This window comes from Pinus tabuliformis, chromosome X (assembly GCF_031772625.1).
Source record: "Pinus tabuliformis cultivar Carrire ecotype Pingquan chromosome X, CPIR1, whole genome shotgun sequence".
NCBI classification, from domain to species: Eukaryota; Viridiplantae; Streptophyta; class Pinopsida; order Pinales; family Pinaceae; genus Pinus; species Pinus tabuliformis.
The window spans coordinates 929,502,855-929,527,796 of NC_142308.1; the positions used below are offsets into that span (position 1 = coordinate 929,502,855).

Genomic DNA, 24,942 nt, shown 5'->3' on the forward strand with positions numbered 1-24,942 from the left:
TATAACATTGTGGAGATATACATATCTTGGTTTTGTTATTTTATAAGCAAACAATAAATTTATAACCAATATGAATTTACTTCAAATTGTGAATTAGATATAAACATTAGACAATTAAATATTGAAAATATAGTAAGTATTTAAGTAATCAGTTATAAAAAAAAAACATAGTTTGTAATGCATCTCATCTATCACAATTAAGAATTAAAAATATAATATATCATAAACATAACAATTACATTAAGATGATACAATATGCTACCAAAAGGAAGAAATAATGAAAGGATGATTAACTAGACATAGTACATAAGGAAGTGAAAAGGGGTGAAGAGTCTTATGATTAGGAAGTGGGGGGAAATTTTAGCTAAGGAGAAGGAGGTTGGAAGAACTTGGGTTTTGGTAGTAATTTTGGTAAGGGTTTAGGTTTCAAGAACTGTGGTTTTGGCCATAGTTTGGGTAAGGGTTTTGGTTTGAAGAACTTGGGCTTTGGTAGTAGTTCAGGCATGGGTTTAGGTTTCAAGAACTCTAGATTTGGCGGTAGTTTGGGTAAGGTTTTTGGTTTGAAGAACTTGGGCTGTGGTTTTGGCCATAGTTTGGGTAAGGGTTTTGGTTTGAAGAACTTGGGCTTTGGTAGTAGTTCAGGCATGGGTTTAGGTTTCAAGAACTCTAACTTTGGCGGTAGTTTGGGTAAGGTTTTTGGTTTGAAGAACTTGGGCTTTGGTGGTAGTTCAGGCATGGGTTTATGTTTGAAGAACTTGGGCCTTGGTGGTAGTTGAGGCATGGATTTAGGTTTGAAGAACTTGGGCTTTGGTGGTAGTTTTGGTATCGGTTTTGGCTTCAAGAACTTTAGCTTTGGTGGTAATTTGGGTAAAGGTTTAGGTTTGAGGAATTTGGGCTTTGGTAATGGTTTAGGCTTCAAGAAGGGAGGAGGCTTGAGTAGAGGTTTTGGTTTGAAAAACTTAGGTTTAAGAAATGGTTTAGGCTTCAAGAAGGGAGAAGGCTTGAGTAGAGGTTTTGGTTTGAAAAACTTAGGTTTAAGAAATGGTTTAGGCTTCAAGAAGGGAGGAAGCTTGAGTAGAGGTTTTTGTTTGAAAAACTTAGGTTTAAGAAATGGTTTAGGCTTCAAGAAGGGAGAAGGCATGAGTAGAGGTTTTGGTTTGAAAAGCTTAGGTTTAAGAAATGGTTTAGGCTTCAAGAAGGGTGGAGGCTTGAGTAGAGGTTTTGGTTTGAAAAACTTAAGTTTAAGAAAGATAAGAGGAATGGGTGGAGGCTGGAATAATGGTTTAAGCTTGGGGATTGGTTTGGGCTTGAAGATGAAAGGAAAAGGAGGAAGTTCCGGTAAGGGCTTCCTTTTGAACAATTCAGAGTTAAGTGACTGCTTTGACTCTATGGAGTTGGTAAGGGTTGAAAACTCAGGTGCACCATGAAATTTGTGCAAATGGATAGACAACTTGAAATTGGGCCTTTTATCCACTGTGGCTTCTGCATGGTTGCACATCAGTGGAGTTGAAACACTCAACTTCTCCGGAGTGGAGGGAGCAGATGTCTTTGCTGAGGAGCAGAGCTTGTTGTTTGGCATCACAACCTCGGTTGAACACAGATCTCCCGATTCCACTTTGTCCAGATGGATTATAAAGGAGCCGTCAGCATTCACGCTTGCTGTTCCGTTGGCAGACAAATGATCGCCCCTTTGGCACTTCAGCGCCACATGTGCATCTGTTCCCCACACAACATGACACGAAAGAGATAAAGTTATCGTTAAACAATGTGACGTGGAAATGATAAAGAATTATATCAATTGAAAGGATGGAAGAGTTACAATAATTATCTGGTGAGTTGAGAAGAGTTGGCAAACCTGAAAATGCAAGGTGGTTTTCCGAGCAGGCGTTGCAGTCGAAGATTACGCTACCATTTACGGAGTTGGATTTAATGGAATTGACGTCGATGCCATTGCAGGCTCCTGCAAGGCTAAGCACAATGAGGATGAACGCCACCAGACTTGCTCGAACAGGAGCTGCTGGCCAAATCTTGAAGTTCCCCATTTCTGAGGGCATGCGATATATTCGATGCTCTCTGCATGCATGTGATTGCAAACCCTCTGCTCTTTGATGAGTATATATACAGAAAGCGCAAGCAGTAGACTAATAATATCTTCATCTCCATTGGGTGCTGAGAATTTAATGTCCAAACAGCTTACAAGGGTGATCATGAGAATAAAATTAGAAGGGTGCAGATACACGCTGCCTTCATCACTGCCTACTGCAACGACCAGCGTAATGAAATATTTAATAAAGTGGAAAATGGTCCATCGTAATGAAATAGCCATTATCTTTCGGCGCTGGACTTTGCCATCGTTTATTAATCATGTAAACTAAATTTTCATCTCCATGGGGTGCTGAGAATTTAATGTCCAAACAGCTTACAAGGGTGGTGATGAGAATACAATTAGAAGGGTGCAGATACATGCTGCTTTCATCACTGCCTACTGCAACCATCAGCGTCATGAAATAAAGTGGAAAATGGTCCATCGTAATGAAATAGCGTTGAATAATATGTCGCTATTCTCTTTCGGCGCTGGACTTTGCCATTGTTTATTAATCATGTAAACTAAATTTTCTATGTCAATGGCCATTATAACTAGTCGTGACCAACGACTGAGTTTGGGTGCTTGACGGCAGCGTTTCACATGTAATGTTTGCTTCCATCTTATTGGATTTGTACGTGAGGTTTTATTTACATTTTTAATTATTAAAATTATTTAAAAGATTATTAAAATTATTTAAAAGACAAATTTTTTTAATATAATATTTTAATGATAAATTATTATATATAAATTTCACGTTTTTTTTAAATTTATTTATTTATTTAAAGTTGGAAACTTGAAAATGTAAGGTGATGTTTTAAATAGGCATTGCAGTGGAAGATTAAGTCCTATTTTAATATAATTATAAATACATTTTATTATATTTTATAAATAATGATCTTATTATTTAAGATTAAAATATAGATTGTATTAAATATTTTTAACATGTATTGAAAATTGTTTCTATTATAAAATATTTTTATGTAATTTAATATATGGTATAGTTTATATTATTATGTTATTTAATCATGTTTGATAATCATAAAAGATTTTTAATAAACTCAAGTTTGTAGGTGTAAAGTGGGTGTAACGAGGGTGGTAGAGAGGAGTTGTTCTTATCCTCCTCGTCTAGGTTTTAGTCCCACATGGTCACTCTTTAAGAGTAATTTATACATGAAGGATAACCAACTCACTTAGACATAGGTGATTTTTCCATGGAAGTAGCTAGTACCCATCTCTAGTAGAGTGAACAATACTAAAAAAATAAAAAACAAACAAAAAAAAACACAAGCATGTATGTAGTTGCATAACGATTCATAAATTGCAAAGGTTGCAACTAGGCAAGTTTCAGTGGTTGCAACTAGAATCCAATACCATATATGATGGGCTGAAAATAAAACATAATTAGGCACAAATTATATAGATAATTTCCAAAAATTAGTTGATAAACACAAGGAAGATTTCATTTGCAAAGGTTGCAACTAATGGTTGCAACTAGAATCCAATATCATATATGATGGGCTGAAAATAAAACATAATTAGGCACAAACTATATAGATAATTTCCAACAATTAGTTGATAAACACAAGGAAGATTTCATTGATATTTGCATAATCTGTTGATGTAGTGGGTGATGAGAGCATACTTGTAACATTAAAAAAAACTAAATCACTTACAACTTTGTAGAGATTGAATTAGTGTGCACGAGTCTCTGACCCACAAACCATAACCAACATGTTGGGAATGACTCTCCACTGGACCATAGGCTCAAATGCATTGTTGTGTTTCTATATCTAGTCACCCTTGAGCCCTTGATCAACTACTACTAGTAGTCAATTCCCTATTTCTTAAAATTCTACAAGGAAAATTAATCCATTATATAAAACAACTTTTTCTAAAAATGGAAGGAAAATATTCATGCACATAATTCATGTGTCATCATGCAAATTCTAGTTTTTGTCTTAAGTTTTGTTTAACATAGTTATGTGCCATCATGCAATTTATATTTTTTGTTTTATGATTTTGGTAACTTAGTTTTTTTTAACTAATTTACTCTTACTTATTTTAGTCTTTTACTTTTTAGAAATATATTATTTTATCTATTTATTTATCTTCCATTTATTATTATTCTTTTATTCATTATTTTTTCATCATTATTCTTTCTCTTCACTTTTATTATTATTACTATTATTATTAATTTAATAATATGGATGAATTACATTTAAAACCATTCTAATTTCAGGAATGCAAAGAATGGATATTAATATTAAAAACTATAACAACATTAATAAATCTTTAAGATATGTTGCAATTCTCTCTTTTGTCTCTCAATATCTTCAAATAAGTTGATATCTAAATTGATATTAGTGAAACACTAACCAAACAAGGTAATGGGCTAACTAAGATGATCAATGGAAGTAGTACCTCATGCTACTTAATGTCTTTCACTTCTCATATAATGTTCCTAGAATAAGAATAAGGTTGTGTATAAAATAAAGATATGGAGGTCGTAATTTTGTAATTAATGTTTAGTTTAATATTTGTTGGATATTATTTTTGTGTTCTATTATGTAGGACAATAGAAATGTAAATAAAAGTTACAATAAAAAGAATAAGGCTCAAGGGCTAAACTTATTGGACAAGTAAAATTAATATTAAGATGTTGTTAGTTTTCCCTATAGGTTTTAGTGATTTTATAATGTTGAACAAGATTGATTAAATTGTAGAGAACATAAGTGACTCATTTATTGTGAAAGTAGATTCAAGAACCAAAATTACTTGAACACTTAACAATCAAATGATAAATCTACAACTAAGAGATAACATAATCAAATTGTGGTTCACAATTGAAATCATTTCTCGGTGGTGTTGATATAATACTCAGATTGCTAGAAAATTCAAATTAATATTTTTTAAATATTTATTTGTCTCAAAGAAATCATATATCACAAGGAATCATATGGGGACTAGGTGTGTGTGTGGGTGTGAGAGAAATAATGATTGGAAGGAATGGTGACCAAAGCTAATGCACAAGTATTTGAAACCAAGCATGGATGGTTTGGATTGCTAGAAAATTGATGTGAAGGTGTGGATACAATGGATGTGTGAAAACAAAAATTGTATGGGGATATGGAATGGGCTATGTGGAATAAAGGATTGCAAAAAATTGGGAATGTGGAGATGCAAAGGAAAAAGAAGAGGGAACTTGAGTGAGGATATGAATTGATAATAGATGGAATGTGAGTGAGGATTTAGTGAATGAAAACATAGAACTATAATTCAAATCAATGAATGGAACACATACAACCAATAAGGATGCGATATGAATGGTGGAAGTGTTCATGGAGTGGCAAGGATGAGTTCATGGAGAATGAGAGTTTTGATGATGTAGGAAATGATGCAAAATGATGCACTGGATCAAGGGAATGGAAAACATAGCTAGTTCACATGAAGTTGATCTAGTGAGGGAACATGAATATGAATAGCTATGAAAGCAACTTGCAAGCTATCAATTTAATAATCATATACTTTATTATTCTTTAATGATGATTCCAATGTACCACACATCAATATATCAAAAATTAATATTAATTTTATGCAGAGTATTGAAGTCACAACCTATCAATTAATGATTACTTAGAAATTTAATCATGTTCAAACTTGTATCACAACTTTGAAACTCAGGTACAACGTTAAAATGGCATTCCCAAATCCACATTTTTTTCATGATTATCATATCATACATTAAATCATATGTCAAAGAAATTTTGCCTTATGGCTTCGTGAAATGCTAAACAATTTAAGTTGAAAAAATAAAAATAAATTACACATCATGAGTTTAGATTCCATGGTAAAATGTGTAACAATTAAGAACACAATAAAAAAACAATTAAAGTAAAAGTCAATGCTTAGTAAACTTATTTGAGCATTAAAAATAAAAAATAAAAGATATTATGGGTTTATAATAAAAATTATTGTAGATTCAAATATAAGATTAAAAATGAAATAAATGGCACAACCAACAAATACAAAAATAATGTTGATGGATTATATTCAAATTTAAAGTAAAAAAATATAAAAGAAAAAATACTCTTTAACATTTCATAAAAATATATAATGGAATGAATAACTTGTGTTATAAAATTATTGTTAAGTAACTTAATGAATGATGTACATTTTTCTGATTAATAAAGATTAATTATAATTTTAACCACTAAGAAAAAAAAATCAATATCTCATTCTAATTCACAAATAAGTACATGTAATAATTGGAGAGAAATTGATGTGAATACACACAAAAAGATGTGTTCCCATCGAGTATGTAATGCTCATCTATATTTTTATTTATTGATTTATGTATATTATTTAGAGGAAATTTTTACACAGGTCGTCCAGAAATAAATCTTGCACTTCTAAACCTCTTTAGAAAACATTCACATCCAAAATGATTAGAAACATCTTCTAATTACTTCTGGCATCAATTACTAGATGTTAAATGAGTTCTCATAATAACTTTAGGATAAATATGATTCTATCAACATACTCACACCAATGCCATTTCAGTGAGATGCTCAAAACTTCCTATGTGTTGAGCTAGCACGGAAAAACAAAAAACTGACAAAGATACCAATAGGTCATAAATCCAATCATATTGTTGGAACCCATTTGATCAAGGGAATATGGGTCATTTCCATTAACCTTAAAATGCATGTGAAGTTAAGGGGAAATAGTCTCATTCATACTAATAGAAATAATAGTATTTTAACATAATTTCATATATATATTAAGGTATTTTTTTTATTTCAAGGTCAAGATCACTGGTTTAATTATCTTCACACTTTTGGGATTAAAATTTATGATTAACCTAACATCAAGTGATCCCTTCACATAGATATTTCTAATTCAAATATTTCATAAATACATAAATGTAAGAGCCACTAATTCCATAGATCCATTAAACAAACATATATATATATATGGTTTTCTCTACTCACATATTAATGTATATCTAAATGGATTTTCTCATATAAAAAATTATTTAGGATTAAAAGGTTGATGAAATTTATATATGATATTATTAAAGATTAAAATAATGACGTGATTTCACATTTTCAGTATACACTAAACAATGTTTTTATTATATGTTATTATTATCGTACTTTAATATATTACATAATTTATATTATTATTCCATAAAATAAAAAGTTAATAATCATAATCGATATTTAATAAATTTAGAAATGCACATAATTGTATAAATATTCATAGGTTCAATGGTTATAACTATGTTAATATGATATATGGTATATGATATGTGATAGCTTGAATTTAAAATATAATTACAGGTAAATTATATACATAAATTTTAATAATGAGGTGATAAATATGAGGAAGATCTAATTGATAATTATATAATATATGAGTGTAGTGGGTGATCAACATGAATATACGAGTGTAGTGGGTGATCAACATTAGGGGTATTCTTTAAGGATTTAAATATTTTCCTATATATTGTATTGTAGGGGACCATTTTGGTTTGAATATTCATATGTATAGATTGTAGGTGAATATTCAATAAAAAACATATAACTTACTATTAGAATTGATAAATTTTTGGTGAATATCATCCATTTAATCATAAATATGTAAAAAATAGGCGAATTTTTAACCAAATTAGGGAATTTTTTTTTTTGAGAAAATATCCAAAAAAAAGCCCATTTGCAAAATTTCGACCCTAAAATTTTTGCTAATCAAAACATACCTCTAAGTTAAGAATAAACAATTTCACTTACAATTTTGTAGAGATCTAGCCGACATATACTAGTATCTAACGTAAAACACTACAACTAACATATTGGGAATAACTCTCCACCTAACAATAGACGTATGCACTGTGGTATTTTTTCAATTGAACACCCTCAAACCCTCAATCAACTACTTTCTTAGAATTCTCCCAAAAAAATGAATGTCTCATGTCCTCCTTCTCATTTGTTCAATAAATCAACTTGTTCCAAAATGTAAGGAAAACCTTCAATCAAAAACTTTCCTAGAATCTCCCAAAAAAAATGAATATCTCGCATTATCCTTCTCATTCTTTAAATAAATTAACTTATTCCAAAAATGTAAGAAAAATCTTCATACATAAATTTTATTTTTTATTGTTTTTTTGCCCAATTTATTCTGACATATTTTAGTCTTTTACTTTTTAAAAATGTTTCTCTCTTACTTTTTAAAAATGTTTTATTTTCTTTACCTATTATTATTATTATTACGGCGAGGTGATAAAACATTACTTCAGACATTAACCAATTATTTATTTAACTAAAAATCAAATGACATTAAATAAGATTCACATTATAAAACGATTTAAATTTATTTATCTTTAACTTTTGATTGGCTCAATTGTTTTTTTCTTATTTTGCAATCATGACTTGTTTTTATCTTGCCATGATGACTAAAGTACAGTTATTCATAAAATCTCCTACAAAATATTCATAAAGTCTACCACACTGAGAAATATACGAGACAAGTCATATTGAACTATGAAAAGTGATCGAAATATATAAAATACTTTATATCAAAGGCATTCGTTGTCCAACCAACCCATGCTATGACTGCACAAAAGGTGAAACCGTAGATTCAAAGCCTTCATCGTATAAAAAAACACTCTACCCCAAAGATGCTAACGACCTACACACCCTCATGTCAGGATAATGGAGCATTACAATATGCATTGAGTTTTGAACATTCATTAAGTCATTCTAATCGTTATTTATGTATATATATATATATATATATCAAATAAACAATATATTTTCTGAATCTATATATTTTAAAATAATATAATTTTATTATTATTTATATAATTTTGACAATTATATTAGGATAATTTAATATTCATATAGACCTAAAATATATTTATGATATTCTTTTATTTAAAAATTAGTTAATAATATTTTTTTTCTAATTTATTTAAGGAACTAATGTGGTTTTTATTTAATGATAATGATAATTAATTTTGTTTTATTATTAATAATAATTATTTTTATTATTAATTAATAATTAAATTATAATAAATTATTTTAAATTAAAAAATAATATTTTATAATATAAAATTATTTATCAATATATAATTTAAATTTAAATTTTATATAAATTAAAATCACAATATTCAAATATAAAAATGTCTCATTCAATATCTAATATATCTTTAAAATTAATGAAAAATTTTATTAAATAAAAACTATAATTTTTTTATCACACATAAATTTTTATTACATAATTACAAAAAAAAATCCTTTCAAAAATATACACAAACATGATTTTGAATAATATTATTATATAAATTTATTTAATTACACATAACAAACTTATTACCATATTTCTGTATTACCTAACAATCACACTTAATAATACCTCACTTTAATTTTACTATATTTAAACTATCCAGTAGGACTACCTACCATATAGCATTGGTTATATTCACTTCAATTTTTTTTTCTTTCTTTATTAATTATTATTATTTTTATTATTTTTCCCATTATTATTATTATAGTAGTAGCAGTAATAGAGATAATTACATTTAAAACCATTATAATTTCAAGAATGCAAAGAATGGATATTAATATTAGACACTATCATTTAACATATAATGTAGTTCTATCTTTTGTCTCTTGATCTCTCTAAATAAAAAAATGCCTAAAATAGTATTATTGCAACACCATCCAAATAAGATAACGGCCAAGTGAAGTGATCAATTGATGTAATACCTAGTGCTTAGAGCTACTTAATCTCTTCTACTTCCCTTATCATGTTCCTACAATAAGAATAAGGTTTTACATAAAATAAATATCTTGAGGTTGTCCTTCTATAATTAATGTTTATTTTTATATTTGATCAATTTTTTTTGTGTGTTCTTTGTAGGATAATAGAAATGTATATAAAAACTACAATAACAAGCATACTACCCAAGTGCTAAACTTAGAGGCTCAGTAAAACTCATAATAAGAGATTGTTAGTTTTCCCCATATGTTTTAGTGCTTTTATAATTGTGAACCAGATTAATTAAATTGTGAAAGATATAAGTAATTCACAAAAGTAAAAATGAAACTAGATTCAAGAACCCAAATGACTTGAACACTAAAAAATCAAATAAAAAATTTACAACCAAACTATAAAGAAAATAAGAAAAAAAGGTATATGACATATCCATGTAGGATTAATAAATAATCAACTCTACTACATGAATTCTGTATTTTAATTTGAAATGTATTACATTCAAGGAGTGACATAGGAGTAATAATGTCCGTATAGAATCACTTGCGCTTGTTTGGAGTATGGGAAATAGGAGGACAACCAAAAAAATTTAACTAACCAATGCAATGGAAATAAATTTATGATTTTAAACGATATAATAAGAGTAATAGACCAAGAAAATCATTTAGAGAATAAATTATAAACAAATTGACTATGAACTAATTGATTGGAGTAACTAAAAATTAACGTGTCTCATTTTTAAAAAAGAAATATGTAATCCATACAATCTATAAAAATACTATTTTTACTATCCAACACCATTACACCCTAAATATATATATATATATATATATAAATTTTTCAACATATTTTTTTTAGTTTCATAAAATTTAATTACAATTTTGTTTTTCATTATTTCTCTTTAAGTAATTTAGAGACTTGATAGTATTGGTTCTCTTGATAGGGAACCTTCCACGTTTACAAGTTTTAATGCTTATACTTGGACTAGCCTATATCTAATCTTGTTGGGATTAGGATTAAAAGACCAATAAAAAATGTTGGAATGAAAGAATTTGGATAATAATGTATTAATGTGCAAGTTACTAAAGCTACAAAATAAGTGAATGCATGGTATAGTTCCCACGCTCTTTTAAAATGTTAGATGTAGATATAAATGCAAATGCAAATGTAAGTTTATTTAGTGGTCACGAAGGAACACTTGAATTGTTTAGTTAATGCTATAGTCAAGGGAAATGGTACTTGAATATCTTTGTCATAATATTTTTAAATTTATGATGTTAGATGAATCTTCCACTAATGTCTAATGTGAATATCAACCACTATTATTGTGGCTAAATTTTAGTTAAAATACATGGAAACATAATATTGTATAACATTGTGGAGATATATAGATCTTGGTTTTGTCATTTTATAAGCAAACAATAAATTTATAACCATTATGAATTTACTTAAAATTGTGAATTAGATATAAACATTAGACAATTAAATATTGAAAATATAGTAAGTATTTAAGTAATAAGTTATGAAAAAAACATAGTTTGTAATGCATCTCATCTATAACAATTAAAAATTGAAAATATAATATATCATAAACATAACAATTACATTAAGGTGATACAATATGCTACTAAAAGGAAGAAATAATGAAAGGATGATTAACTAGATATAGTACATAAGGGAGTGAAAGGGGTGAAGAGTCTTATGATTAGGAAGTGTGGGGCAATTTTATCTAAGGAGAAGGAGGTTGGAAGAACTTGGTTTTTGGTGGTAATTTTGGTAAGGGTTTAGGTTTCAAGAACTCTCGCTTTGGCCATAGTTTGGGTAAGGGTTTTGGTTTGAATAACTTGGGTTTTGGTGGTAGTTCAGGCATGAGTTTAGGTTTCAAGAACTCTAGCTTTGGTGGTAGTTTGGGTAAGGGTTTTGGTTTGAAGAACTTGGGCTTTGGTGGTAGTTCAGGCATGGGTTTAGTTTTGAAGAACTTGGGCTTTGGTGGCAGTTGAGGCATGGGTTTAGGTTTGAAGAACTTGGGATTTGGTGTTGGGTTGGGTATGGGTTTTGGTTTCAAGAACTTCGGCTTTGGTGGTAATTTGGGTAAAGGTTTAGGCTTGAGGAATTTGGGCTTGGGTAATGGTTTAGGCTTCAAGAAGGGAGGAGGCTCTGAGTAGAGGTTTCGGTTTGAAAAACATAAGTTTAAGAAATGGTTTAGGCTTCAAGAAGGGAGGAGGCTTGAGTAGAGGTTTTGGTTTGAAAAACTTACATTTAAGAAATGGTTTAGGCTTCAAAAAGGGATGAGGCTTGAGTAGAGGTTTTGGTTTGGAAAACATAGGTTTAAGAAATAGTTTAGGTTTCAAGATAAGAGGAATGGGTGGAGGTTTGAATAATGGTTTAAGCTTGAGGAATGGTTTGGGCTTGAAGATCAAAGGCAAAAGAGGAAGTTCGGGTAAGGGCTTTTTTTGAACAATTCAGTATTAAGTTACTGCTTTGACTCTATGGAGTTGGTAAGGGTTGAAAACTCAGGTGCAGCATGAAATTTTGGCAAATTGATAGACAAATTGAAATTGGGCCTTTGATCCACTCTGGCTTCTGCATGGTTGTACATAAGTGGAGTTGAGACACTCAGCTTCTCCGGAGTGAAGGGGGCAGATGTCTTTGCTGAAGAGCAGAGCTTGTTGTTTGGCATCACAACCACGGTTGAACACAGATCTCCCAATTCCACTTTGTCCAGGTGGATTATAAAGGAGCCGTCAGCATTCACGCTTGCTGTTCCGTTGGCAGACAAATGATTGCCCCTTTGGCACTTCAGGGTTACATGTGCATCTGTCCCCACACAACATGACACGAAAGAGATAAAATTATCGTTAAACAGTGTGACGTGGAAATGATAAAGAGTTATATCAATTGAAAGGATGGAAGAGTTACAATAATTATTTGGTGAGTTGAGAAGAGTTGGCAAACCTGAAAATGCAAGGTGGTTTTCCGAGCAGGCGTTGCAGTCGAAGATTACGCTACCATTTATGGAGTTGCATTTACTGGAATTGACGTCGCTGCCATTGCAGGCTCCTGCAAGGCTAAGCACAATGAAGATGAACACCACCACACTTGCTGGAACAGAAGCTGCTCGCCAAATCTTGAAGTTCCCCATTTCTGAGAGCATGCGATATATTCGATGCTCTCTGCATGCATGTGATTGCAAACCCTCTAGTCTTTGATGGGTATATATACAGAAAGGGCAAGCACTAGACTAATAATATCTTCATCTCCATCGGGTGCTGAGAATTTAATGTCCAAATAGCTTACAAGGGTGGTCATGAGAATACAATTAGAAGGATGCAGATACATGCTGCTTTCATCACTGCCTACTGCAACGACCAGCGTAATGAAATAAAGTGGAAAATGGTCCATCGTAATGAAATAGAGTTGAATAATATGTCGCTATTCTCTTTCGGCGCTGTACTTTGCCATCGTTTATTAATCATGTAAACTGAACTTTCAATGTCTTGACCAACGACCAGGAGTTTGGGTGCTCGACGTTAGGGTTTCACATGTAGTGTTTGCTTCCATCTTGACATATACATTTTGCTGGTATTACCTCTTATTAGATTTGTGGTCGAAGTTTTATATACATTTTTAATGATTAAAATTATTTAAACTACGGAAACTTTTTTTATATAATATTTTAATTATAAATTATTATATATAAATTTCACATAAACATAAATATATATATATATCTTTCTTTTCATATTTATGCCAGAAGGTGTTCTTTCTGAAATCAACCCCCTTTCTATCCACCTATCATCCTTGTATGCCATAAGATCCTATGTTAGACGATTGCAAAAATTTCAACCGTTTGATGAGAATGGTTAGAAAATGATTACAAATTCGTTTGGGAAATGGTTTGCGCACTGGTCAGCATAACCGATTACAGCATGGTATCAATCTCATTACTTTTGGCTTCGTAGTGTCCGCAGAGCGTAGGAGGAGAGCAGTGGCCGCAGAGCGCAGGAGGAAAACTAGAGTTGTGACGCCCGACGAGTACAACGACGCAACTTTCTGGGTGTACGTTTCGGACATTAGTGTTTCTGTTTCTTCAGGCTCTTGTCCTGGCCTACACCAGGTGGATGTGCTGTGGAAGCGTTCTGAAACCTGGCAGATGGCAGATCTAGGTCATGGGCGATCATATTGTTTTTTATTTGCTGGATAATGTTCTTAATTGCCGAGGAGCAGGGGCGGCGAGAAATGTCACGGGCTTCATGTCTTCCTCGATAAAAATGAGATTTGCATGGGAGATACTATCTCAAATGCAATCCACACCGCCATTCAGAGTGTCTATGTTCACATTACCTTTTTTTTTGAGCGCTATGCTGAATCATGGTTGTGCTTAGAAGAACTGTGTTGGATTTTAAAATCATATCATAAGCACAACAAGAAGGTTATTCCGGTGTTCTGTGGTGTTCAGCCTGTAGAACTTCGTCACATTGAGAGCGGATGTTATAAAAATGCCTTTGATCAACACCAAAGCAAAGGGAGAGTCTCCACGGAAGAGATCGAAAAATGGAAGAAGACCCTCAGCCAGGCCGCGGATATTTCTGGCATATTGTTCAAACCGAACGAAAGGTGAATACAACCTTTTTTCATTTCTTTCAGAATCTAACTGATATATATAATTCCTATCTACTTTTCTCAATTCTAGCCATAATGAGTCAATATATCTGTTCTGCATGCCATTTTCTGTGACTATGGGGAAATTGTGGAGGATATTGTGGGAAAAGTGTTAAAAGAGGTATTTAAATGGGGATCATTATATGTTTCCAAATACCCAGTTGGCCTCGACCATTTGGCGGAGAATCCCCCGATCAATGAAATTCTAAAACAAAGCGATGTCAGTGACACGATGATTGTGGGGATCACGGGAATGAATGAAATAGGAAAAACAACTCTCGCTAAATATCTATACAACTTGAGACCTCTAAGTTTTAATGTCAAGTCATGTTTTCTTTCTAATTTCAGAACAAATGTCGTTTTTCATTATGGGTTTTGATCCTTTCAAAAACTTCTAAAACAAAGCGATGTCAGCGACATGATGATTGTGGGGATTGCGGGAATGAACGGAATAGGAAAAAAAACTCTCGCTAAATATCTATACAACCTAAGACCTCTAAGTTTTAATGGCAAGTCATGTTTCCTTTCTAATTTTAGAACAAATGTCATTTTTCATTATGGGTTTTTCTCATGGATACCTGCTCCCACGCTCCAGCTCCAGCATGCTCCACTGATCACTTTCCCATGTTCCAAATCTCCAATGTAAATAATGACATCTACCAATATGTATTCAATTCCACCATCGGTCAACGAGTTCCAAAACAGGGATCCAAAACAATGGTTTTCCACTGTTGTTTAAATTGCATGATAATTAAGACAGCTCTCTCATGGTTTGACATTAATTGGGACAAACAAACACTAGAAGACTCAAGCCAATGAGTTCAAAGACAAATAGGGTGTTTTAGTTACATTGCATTCATTTTTAATCGAAATGCTTGTTTTCATAAATTTTTGGGATGCATGCATTACTTTCTATAATTTTTTAGGTGCGGGAAGGGGAAATTAATTGTTTTTATATATTTTCATTAAAATAATTAATAATAGTTTTTAATAATGTATTAATGGTGATATAAAGTAAACTCCATACTGGAATAACATCCTAGAGAAGATCCTATAGAACTAGAAAATACCCCTTTGTGTAAGTCTAATCAAATTACTCAAATTATCAATATTTTTTTTAAACATGCAATTAGAACGAATGAATTCCATTTTAAACTCTGAGAGAAGGAGAAGTTCATAATAACAAAGTACATAAAAGAAAAAATGATAATATGCACAGTTAAATATTGGTTCAGACAACCGATGGAATGGAATTCATGGAATTTACAAACAAACATATGTAATGGAATTCATGGAATTTACAAACGAACATATGTTGCAAAATAAAATGAGATGAGATAACAATATTTACATTGCTATGCCGCGAAAGGAGACTGGACGGGGTTCGATGGAGGGTGCGCGTTGCTAGGGTTTGCAGACGGCACAGCAGACGGGGTTGACAGGTGAATAACACGGGAGAGAGGACGAAGAAAGTCGAAGAGGACAGATCGGGAAAAAGAATTTCGCAATACCCGCATCTCAGGCAACCAGTCTTCAACAGCGAAGTGAGGGTAAATAATTAGAGTCAAGAGCTGAGGGGAAAATGGAAAATCCAAAGGGGAGGGGAGAGATCCCCTCCTTTAAAAATGTGGTAGCAGGGGAGACCAGTGCAAGCGGAATGCAGCATAACCAGAAGGAAAGCTATGCCCCAGTGATGGGTAACCTATGGCAGAAAAGGATGGGAGGAAAATGCCTACCTAGGGCACAAAAACAACCAAGATATGTCATTCCCTGCAACAAACTTGAGGAATATAACTGTTACATGAAGGACCATGCCCTGATATGTAAATTCATAGGCTACTGGCCATCTGAGAAGGAGTTATACAGATGGATTGATCAAAGGTGGAGACCAAAAGGCCATATAGATCTGAAATTGGGAGCAAAAGGGTTTTTCACAGCTATCTTCACGAATCTGGAGGACAAGGATAGGGTTTTCGAAGAAGGACCGTACTTCATGAACAATGCAGGCCTGTTCATGAAATACTGGGAAGAAAGATACAACCCAGAAAAGGAAAAAATGTTGGACGCCCCAATCTGGGTTAGACTGTTCGGGCTCCCAGACGAATTCTGGGACCCTGAAATTTTAGAAGGAATCGGGAACTCAATCGGGGGTTTTGTTAAAATTGCAGAAGCTACAAAACGAGGCAAATATACTTCATATGCAAGGATCTGTGTCTACATGAATTTAGCAGAACCCCTCCCGGAAAGTATCGAGCTGGAATATCATGATGAAATCTGGCAACAGCCAATAGACTATGAACATATCCCGTTTAGGTGCCGCAAATGCCATGAATATGGTCATCTATATCGGCAATGCCCGCTGAATAAGGAGGAGGAGTCAAAAAGAAGTCAAGAGGAATATCAGAAAAATTCAGAAAAAATGGAGGAGGCAGACAGGGGTTTTCAACAGGTCACAAGGAGAAAGAAACAGAGCAAGGAGGGACCCAAATCCCAGTCACAAGAAAAACCCAGCCACACAACAAGTCAAAACAAGTTTCAAGCGCTTCAGAGCGAGAACGAGGACTATGAAGTAAATTTGGAGGACGACGAAGACCCTGGAAACACACCAATGGAAATTGTAAGTGAAAACAAAGGAAAAGATGCAAATTTAAGGAAAACTATTGAGGAACGGACGGAAGGAAAGGCAGAAAATGCAACAATGCAATCCCAGATGGAAGTGGAAAACCAGGTAGAAAGTGAGGTGGAGGAGGAGAGAATCATGAAACAGCTAATTCAGGAATGGAAATATCTAGATAGTAGATTCATACCTGAGAAGCAGAAACAATTGTATAAGGAAGCATTTCAGAAGTACAAGGAAAAAAAAGGGGAGAACATGGACAAGCAGATAATTATAGGAAATGAACAGGGGAATGGACAGGTGGGAATGGACGGCTCTGGAAAAAATAGTAGGAAAAGAGGTCGGAAAACGATGAGTGAAACTATTCAGACTGTGGGAGAAACATTGATAAACTCAGGTAAAGTGATACCTCTGTCAGAGGTATTCTTCCCCTCCTACCAAAAGTTTTAAATGATTTTTATCAGTTGGAATATTAGGGGTTTGAACAGTAAGGGTAAACAGAGATATATGAAAGAGAAATTGAAAAAAGAGAAGCCTAGTATTATGATTTTACAGGAGACAAAAATTACAGTTCAACAGCTTGAAGGAATAATTGACAAAAATAAACTGCAATACGAAGTTATGGGGCAAGATGCTATTGGCTCTGCGGGAGGTATTGCAATTTTGTGGAATCCAAACGATATCATTCTAGAAAGCTCGACCAGCATCAATAGAGTCCTTACTCGCTTGGGTAGGATAGTAGGAACAAAGGAAAAGGTTGTTATCTCAGGGGTTTATTGCCCCCCTTCCCCAGGGGAAAAAGAAAATTTTATAAATAGTATGAAAATAATCCGCAGAATATATCCAGAGGCTGCTTGGATCATAGGAGGTGATTTTAATTTAATCAGATCCTTAGAAGAAAAAAAAGGAGGGATAAGGAAGTTGGACCACTTCATGGATATGTTCAATGAAATGATAGAGGATTTAAGATTAGTAGACATCCAGACTATTAATGGGATATGCACCTGGAACAACAGGAGGGGGGGCAAGAACCAAATAGCATCAAGACTTGATCGCTTCCTAGTATCAGAAGCTATTATGAATAAGGATGTTTTCGTCGAAGCAAAGATCATACCATCCCTTGGATCTGATCATTGGCCTATTAGACTAGAGGTGGATATTAAAAGGAATCGTGGAAAAAGACCTTTCCGATTTGAAGCCTTCTGGTTAAGGGACCCAGGATTCATAAAGAAAGTAGAAGAATGGTGGATGTAGAGTACAGTGCAGGGCAAAGGAAAAATGCATACGTTCCAGTTGAAACTGAAAGAGCTGAAAGGGAGAATTAAGAAATGGAACAAGGAAGAATTTGGCAACATTATGGAAGACAAACAAAAACTAGAGGGGGAAATGGAATCACTTCAACAAAAGATGATAATGGAAGGCAGAACAGAGGAAAGCATTAGAGAAGAAGGGGTAATACTCGGAAAACTAGAAGAAAGACGAAAGCAGGAAGAAGTTCTCTGGCGGCAAAAATCAAGAATAAAGTGGTTAAGGGAGGGGGAAAGGAACACAAAATTCTTTCATCAGGCTATGATCAAACACAGACAAAGAAATAGGATTCTATCCATCAAAGATAAGAATGGGGATAGAGTGGTTGAGCAAGCTGAGATTGAACAAGTCCTGGTAGATCATCATAAAGGAATCCTAACAGAACCTCAAGCTGATCGAACGAGAGCAATTCAGGAAATATGCTCGGCCATTCCTCGTTTAGTTACAGAAGACCAAAATAAGGCGCTGATGAGAGCTGTTACCTTAGAAGAGATAGAGGAAACTGTAAAATCAATGAAGAAAGGTACTGCTCCAGGCCCGGATGGTTTCACAGTTGATTTCTACCAGGTGGGATGGCACTTTCTGGGAAAAGAGATCCTTGATCTGATAGAAGAATCTAGGATGAACCAAAAGGTATGGCCTGCCATTAACTCTACTTTCTATGCTTTGATTCCTAAGGGTGATAATTTAGAAGATGCCAATGGTTTTAGACCCATAGCTCTGTGTAATGTTATTTACAAGATTATAACATCCCTGATCGCCAAGAGATTAAAACCCCTTCTGGACAAGTTAATATCTGCTGAACAAACAGGTTTTGTTGAAGGTAGACAGATCCTAGATGGCCTGGTAGTAACTCAAGAAGTTATTCACTCTCTAAAAATAAAAAAGCAAAAGGGTATGATGATCAAATTAGACTTGTCGAAGGCTTATGACCGACTTAACTGGAACTATTTGGAAGAAGTCCTGGAAAGTTTTGGTTTTAACAGGAGGTGGATTAAGTGGATTCATAGCTTGATTTCTTCACCAAATTTTTCCATTCTTGTTAATGGAACTCCCTCAAAAACCTTTAATGCATCTAGAGGAATTAGACAGGGAGATCCATTATCTCCGTTTCTTTTCATTCTAGCAGCCGAAGGTCTGGGTCGATTTATTAAAAAAGAACGAGCAGCGAACAGAATCAAAGGTTTACAGCTCTGGGGAAATAATTTGCCCTTAACTCATCAGCAATTTGTTGATGATATCATGTTATTCGGGGAACCAACTGTCAAGGAAGTAAGACATCTTAAAAGAATTTTGGATTTATTTTCTGAGGCTTCTGGTCTGGAAATTAATAGAGATAAATCCTGTATATTCATATTTAATACAGTGGATCAGGTCAAAACCCACCTTATAAGATTATTGGGATTTAAGAGAGGAGAACTGCCTACGAAATACTTGGGAAATTTATTGGACTTTACTTCCAAAAAGATGAAAAATTGGCAAGGAGTCCTGGATAAGCTGAGAAACAAAGTAGCAAACTGGGCCTTTCGAGTTTTAAACATAGCAGGAAGGGTGGTTCTGGCAAAATCAGTCCTTCAAGCTATCCCCATTTACCCCTTGTCGATAATGGCAGCCCCTTTAGGAGTATGTGCAAAGATTAGAGAGATCATAAGAAATTTTATTTGGGGAGGGACTAACCAGAAGAAAAAATGGGCCTTAGTTTCTTGGAATCATTTAATAGAGAGAAAAGAAAAAGGGGGTTTGGGGCTGAGGGACCCTGAAATTCTCAACAAAGTGTTGGGAGCAAAGCTCTGGTGGCGCTGGCTAAGGGAGGGCAATGATCTGTGGAAAGCCATATGGAAAACAAAATACAATATGCCTGACTCCACAGTTGAGATCTTAAGACAGAGAGAAACCCCCAAAGGGTCAGCAATTTGGGACCTAGCTCGTCAAAACAGAGATTTGGTTGAAAAGCATACTTTCTGGGAGATTCGAGGTGGAGAAGAAGCCAATTTCTGGGATGATAAGTGGCAGCAGAAAGAAAGAATGAGTAGAATTCAGAGGCTTCAACAGATTCAGGATAGAATAGAAGGAGATCGAAAATGTGTCAGAGACTATTGGAAAGCTAATGATCCGGAAGGAATCTGGAGAATATGGACTGATCCGACTGAGTGGGACAGGGAGCTCAGCCAAGACCAACAAGAAGCCTACAGGAAAGAGGTAGAGTCCAGGAAAATTAGAGCACGCACTGGAAAGGATATCCTCAGGTGGGGGAATTCCATGAAAGGTTCTTTCACCACCAAAGAGGCATACTACTTAACTGATACCCAAACCAGAGTTGAGGAGAATTTAGACTGGAAAATTATATGGGAAAGTAACTGGTGGCCGAAAGTTTCCATATTCATATGGCTTGCAACTAAGAATAAGATTTTAACCTGGGACCGAATTCAAAAAAAAGGCTTCAGTGGCCCATCGAGGTGCTGTCTATGTAACACTGAAGTGGAGACCAGAAATCACCTACTGATTAATTGCCCGTTCGCAAAGAATCTGTGGATGAACACTAAACGAATATTTGGCAAATCTGAGATAGCCCCCAGTGAATTCAATGAAATGGTTTTTCAATGGAATAAAGAAGATTTTCAATGTAAAGTGGTCAGAAGAGCGTGGAATCTCATCTCAGGGTTCGTGCTATGGATGATATGGAAGGAGAGGAATCGCAGAGTGTTCCAGAATAAATCAAAGGATCCGGAAATAATTTGGGGACGAGCAGTCAAGTTAATGAGGGAAAAAATCCTGGTTGAAAAGTGGGATGGGGAGGATTGGAAGGCAAACCAGGTTGAGGAGGGAATCCTGAACAATTTAAATCTAAAGTTTGAGATGGTCCATCATAAGCAAAACTCCCGACATGATATGCGGACCCAAAGCCCCGATAAATTTAGCTATCCCAGAGAAAACTTCATCAAATTAAACTTCGATGGGGCCTCGAAGGGGAACCTGGGCGAAGCTGGTTTTGGAGGCATTTTCCGGGATAGTAACAAGCAGGTAAGGTGGATTTACGCAGATTGGGGTGGGGAAATGACGAACAACGAGGCTGAGTTTTGGGCTCTTCACCAGGGATTGCGAATCGCTGTAAGAAATGGTTACACCAATTTAGAAATTGCTGGAGACTCTCAGATTGCGGTTGAAATGCTGAAGAAGCTCAGTAATGGACGAGACTGGGAGAAGGTCACAAGCAGCTGGCGTACGGCTGGAATTGTCCAGGAAATCGCGGATTTATTGAAAAGAATCGAATACAAAATAATAAATCACGTCAGAAGGAAGGGGAATCGGGCGGCCGATTTCATGGCGAATTGGGGATGTAGAGGTCGTGGCAGCACGGTGGACAATCAATGGAGAGCGGTGTGTGGGAGCAGGGAGTGGGAGGACCTGGCAGAAATCATTAATGAAGACCATGATCAAGCTACAAGCGAAAATGCGAGGATCAATGAGCTGGAGAAATGAGAGGACGTGGAGGTCCCGTGTAATGAACCTAGATCAGTCTGGACAGAGAAGAGATATGATCATAGGGTACAGGGCAGTACAGTGGCGGCGTGCGTGGAGAACGGAACAGGATCATCCAATGTGAAGCAATAAATGATCGCGATCGTAGAGGAGGGTGGAGCGGTCTGTCAGATCTCTTGATAACGGATATTAATCAAGGAATGATGGCCAAAGGAGACGTCACCCCAGAAAGCAATCGGCGGCAAACGAAATTCGATCCAAAGGTGTACGATGAGGACAGAAATCTGATATATACCCAAACGGGGAAGGAAGAACAGTCATTTAGCTGTTTCCTAATTTGGAGAGGTGTGGACATTACCGCTGAGAGACAGCATTATAAGATAAAGTTTTCCTGGCACCAGAGAATTCTCTGCGACAGATCCGTTGGTAACATGGAAACACGGCTGAGAACCAGGGAGGCAGAGGAGCAGCATAATTCAACTGTTAGGAATAAGAGCCGGAAAGGCAAGGAAATTATGAACGAAGATCAACCAACTGAGATCTGGGAGATTGAGGACGAGTCTGAGGAGGAGATGCCCCGAGGCGAGGGGAACGAGCGGTCTTTTTCTCAGGACGGACTAGCAGGCGAGGAGTATCATCAGATGGAAGATGACCACCCTGCTCGGCAGGAGGTGAAGGTTCGTCGTTATGGCATGAGAAGACGAGAGAGGGGCCCCGGCAGCGGTGCGGACTCGAGTAGGAAAAGGGGTCGGGGGCAGAGCAGGAGGACGCATGAGGAAGGAGAGAATTCCAGGCAGGACACGAAACCTGTTAAAAAGACAAGAAGGACAGTGAATCATAGAGTCCGTCGGGTAGAAAGGGCCTATCAGCGAAACACCAACCCAGCAGTTAGAAGAATCATTCAATACCTGGAGGAGGAGTCTCTCCAGGACCAATCTGAAGACGAAATGGAGGATTGGGAGTTCCTGCTACATGATCCAGGTCATACCAGGGGAAGAATGTCCTTGTTTAAACAATCTCTGCACATATACTGGGTTATGAAGAGGCTGCTGGCAAAGGCTCTAGAGCAAGTTGCTAAGGAGATGGTCGAGATTGCCCAGGGAGGCCCTGATATGCGCAGAGAATTGAGTTTCATCTGCATTGCCCTGGAGAGGCAAGAGGAGAAATTGGACGAAATTCATCAGCTGCTGAAGGGAGACCACAAAGATGCAGAGAGAGGAGCAAGTCAGCAACCAGCAATGGACAATGTTTGACATGAGATATGTTCAGGAAAACTCATAGTCTTACCAGTTACAGTTTTTTGCATGTTTTAGATAGAGAAATATATTTCTTGCAGACTAGTAGTATTAGAAGATCTCAAGACTGCCTTGTTTATTTGGCTAGGATTATCAGACTTTGGGCCTTTTACTTTTGGGCGGCCATCAAAAACTATAGATGGATTAAATACTCGGTTTCCCCATGTGGGCGGGTTTACAATGTTTTTGATACTATGTAATGTTTTATTTTCTATCCAGTAATAGAAAGAGTACCACCTCAGCTTACAAAAAAAATATTTACATTGCTATGCATTTAAACTTAAATTTCCACCCCTGATCTACCAGGTACAATCGATGGAATGGAATTCATGGAATTTACAAATGAACATATGCAATTGAATTCATGGAATTTACAAACAAACAGATGTAATGGAATTCATGGAATTTACAAATGAACATATGCTGCAAAATAAAATGAGATGAGATAATAATATTTACATTGCTATGCATTTAAACTTAAATTTCCACCCCCGACCTACCAGGTACTGTCAACGGTCCATGTTTTAGCTTTTTCATCTCATGGCTTAAATTGGATCAAACTTTAAAATGTTATTTTAATTAATATTTTTAAATATAAATTTCTCATTTATTTAAAAAATAAAATATTTGCATTCTTCAATTTATGCCTTACGACGTTTCCTTTGCAACATCTGGTGCAAATGCTAGTATATATTTGGGATGAACTTCCCTGTATACCATTGTGTAATGTCTCGAGTCGTTGATCCGTTGTGTTAGACGATTAAAAAAATCTCCTCCGTCGGATCATTATAGGCTGTTGCCCATTGTAGGTTGGATCATTATACGCCGGAAGTTAGTTATCCCTGTATGCCACTGTGTAATGTCTTGAGCCGTTGATCCATTGTGTTAGAAGGATTAAATAAAATCTCCTCCATTGGATCGTTATAGGTTGTTGCACATTGTAGGTTGGATCATTATACACTCGAAGTTAGTTAAAGAACGACTACCCTGGAAGTTAGTAGGATCATTATACAATGGAAGTTAGTTAAAAAAACAATTCATACTACTCTGTGTCCTACAGACGGTGAAAAGGCAAGAAGGCAAGCATGAGAAGGAAAGCATGAGAAAAGTTAGTTAAAAAAACAATTCATACTACTCTGTGTCCTACAGACGGTGAAAAGGCAAGAAGGCAAGCATGAGAAGGAAAGCATGAGAAAAGAAAGAAGGCAAGCATGAGAAGTTTTTTCATTTGTGTAAGTATCTCATGAGAAAAGTGAGAAGGCAAACAAGAGAAGTTTTTTCATTTGTGTAAGTAGTTCAATTTGTGAAATATACTACCGCTTCGAGACAAAAGTTGAGTAAGTGAACCTTGCAACACTAGGTATTATCAAGACCAGGTCCACTTCAGAGACAGGTTCTTCTAGGATGGAAGGAGCTTTCAATCTTCTAGGATGGAAGGAACTTGCAATGACGCTGACCTCGTTGACAAACATCATCTGATCATTGAATCTTGTTACATTTTCTTGTAAATATACATATCAATGGTAGGGATTTAACTTTTATAGATTATTTTAGAATATTGTTTCAGTAGTATTCATAAAAGATTGAAAAATAGTTAGACACTTTTTTCTCATTTAATTAAATTAAATAATGAAAAAGAAAACATATGAACAAGGGTGTTATGAAATGATTTATAGTTTTTTGGTCATATGGTATTGATAACCCTTGTTATTAACTCATTG

General features: G+C 34.9%; 2 protein-coding genes across 2 annotated transcripts; one reads left to right on the forward strand and one right to left on the reverse strand.

Annotated features, from left to right (window-relative positions):
* Window positions 1–263: 263 nt before the first annotated feature.
* On the reverse strand, window positions 264–2,076 carry LOC149142733 (uncharacterized). Its single transcript, XM_089449784.1, has 2 exons — window positions 1,856–2,076; window positions 264–1,716 (listed from the first exon to the last, which is right to left on the reverse strand). The coding sequence occupies exons 1-2, from the start codon at window positions 2,052–2,054 to the stop codon at window positions 365–367; spliced, it is 1,551 nt and encodes a 516-aa protein (XP_089305910.1). The 5' UTR covers window positions 2,055–2,076; the 3' UTR covers window positions 264–364.
* Window positions 2,077–16,940: 14,864 nt separating this feature from the next.
* Window positions 16,941–21,926, forward strand: LOC149142734 (uncharacterized). The gene is made up of 2 exons (XM_089451567.1): window positions 16,941–17,535; window positions 18,817–21,926. Exons 1-2 carry the CDS (start codon window positions 16,941–16,943, stop codon window positions 21,924–21,926), a joined length of 3,705 nt encoding a protein of 1,234 aa, XP_089307693.1.
* The last annotated feature ends 3,016 nt before the right edge of the window (window positions 21,927–24,942 follow it).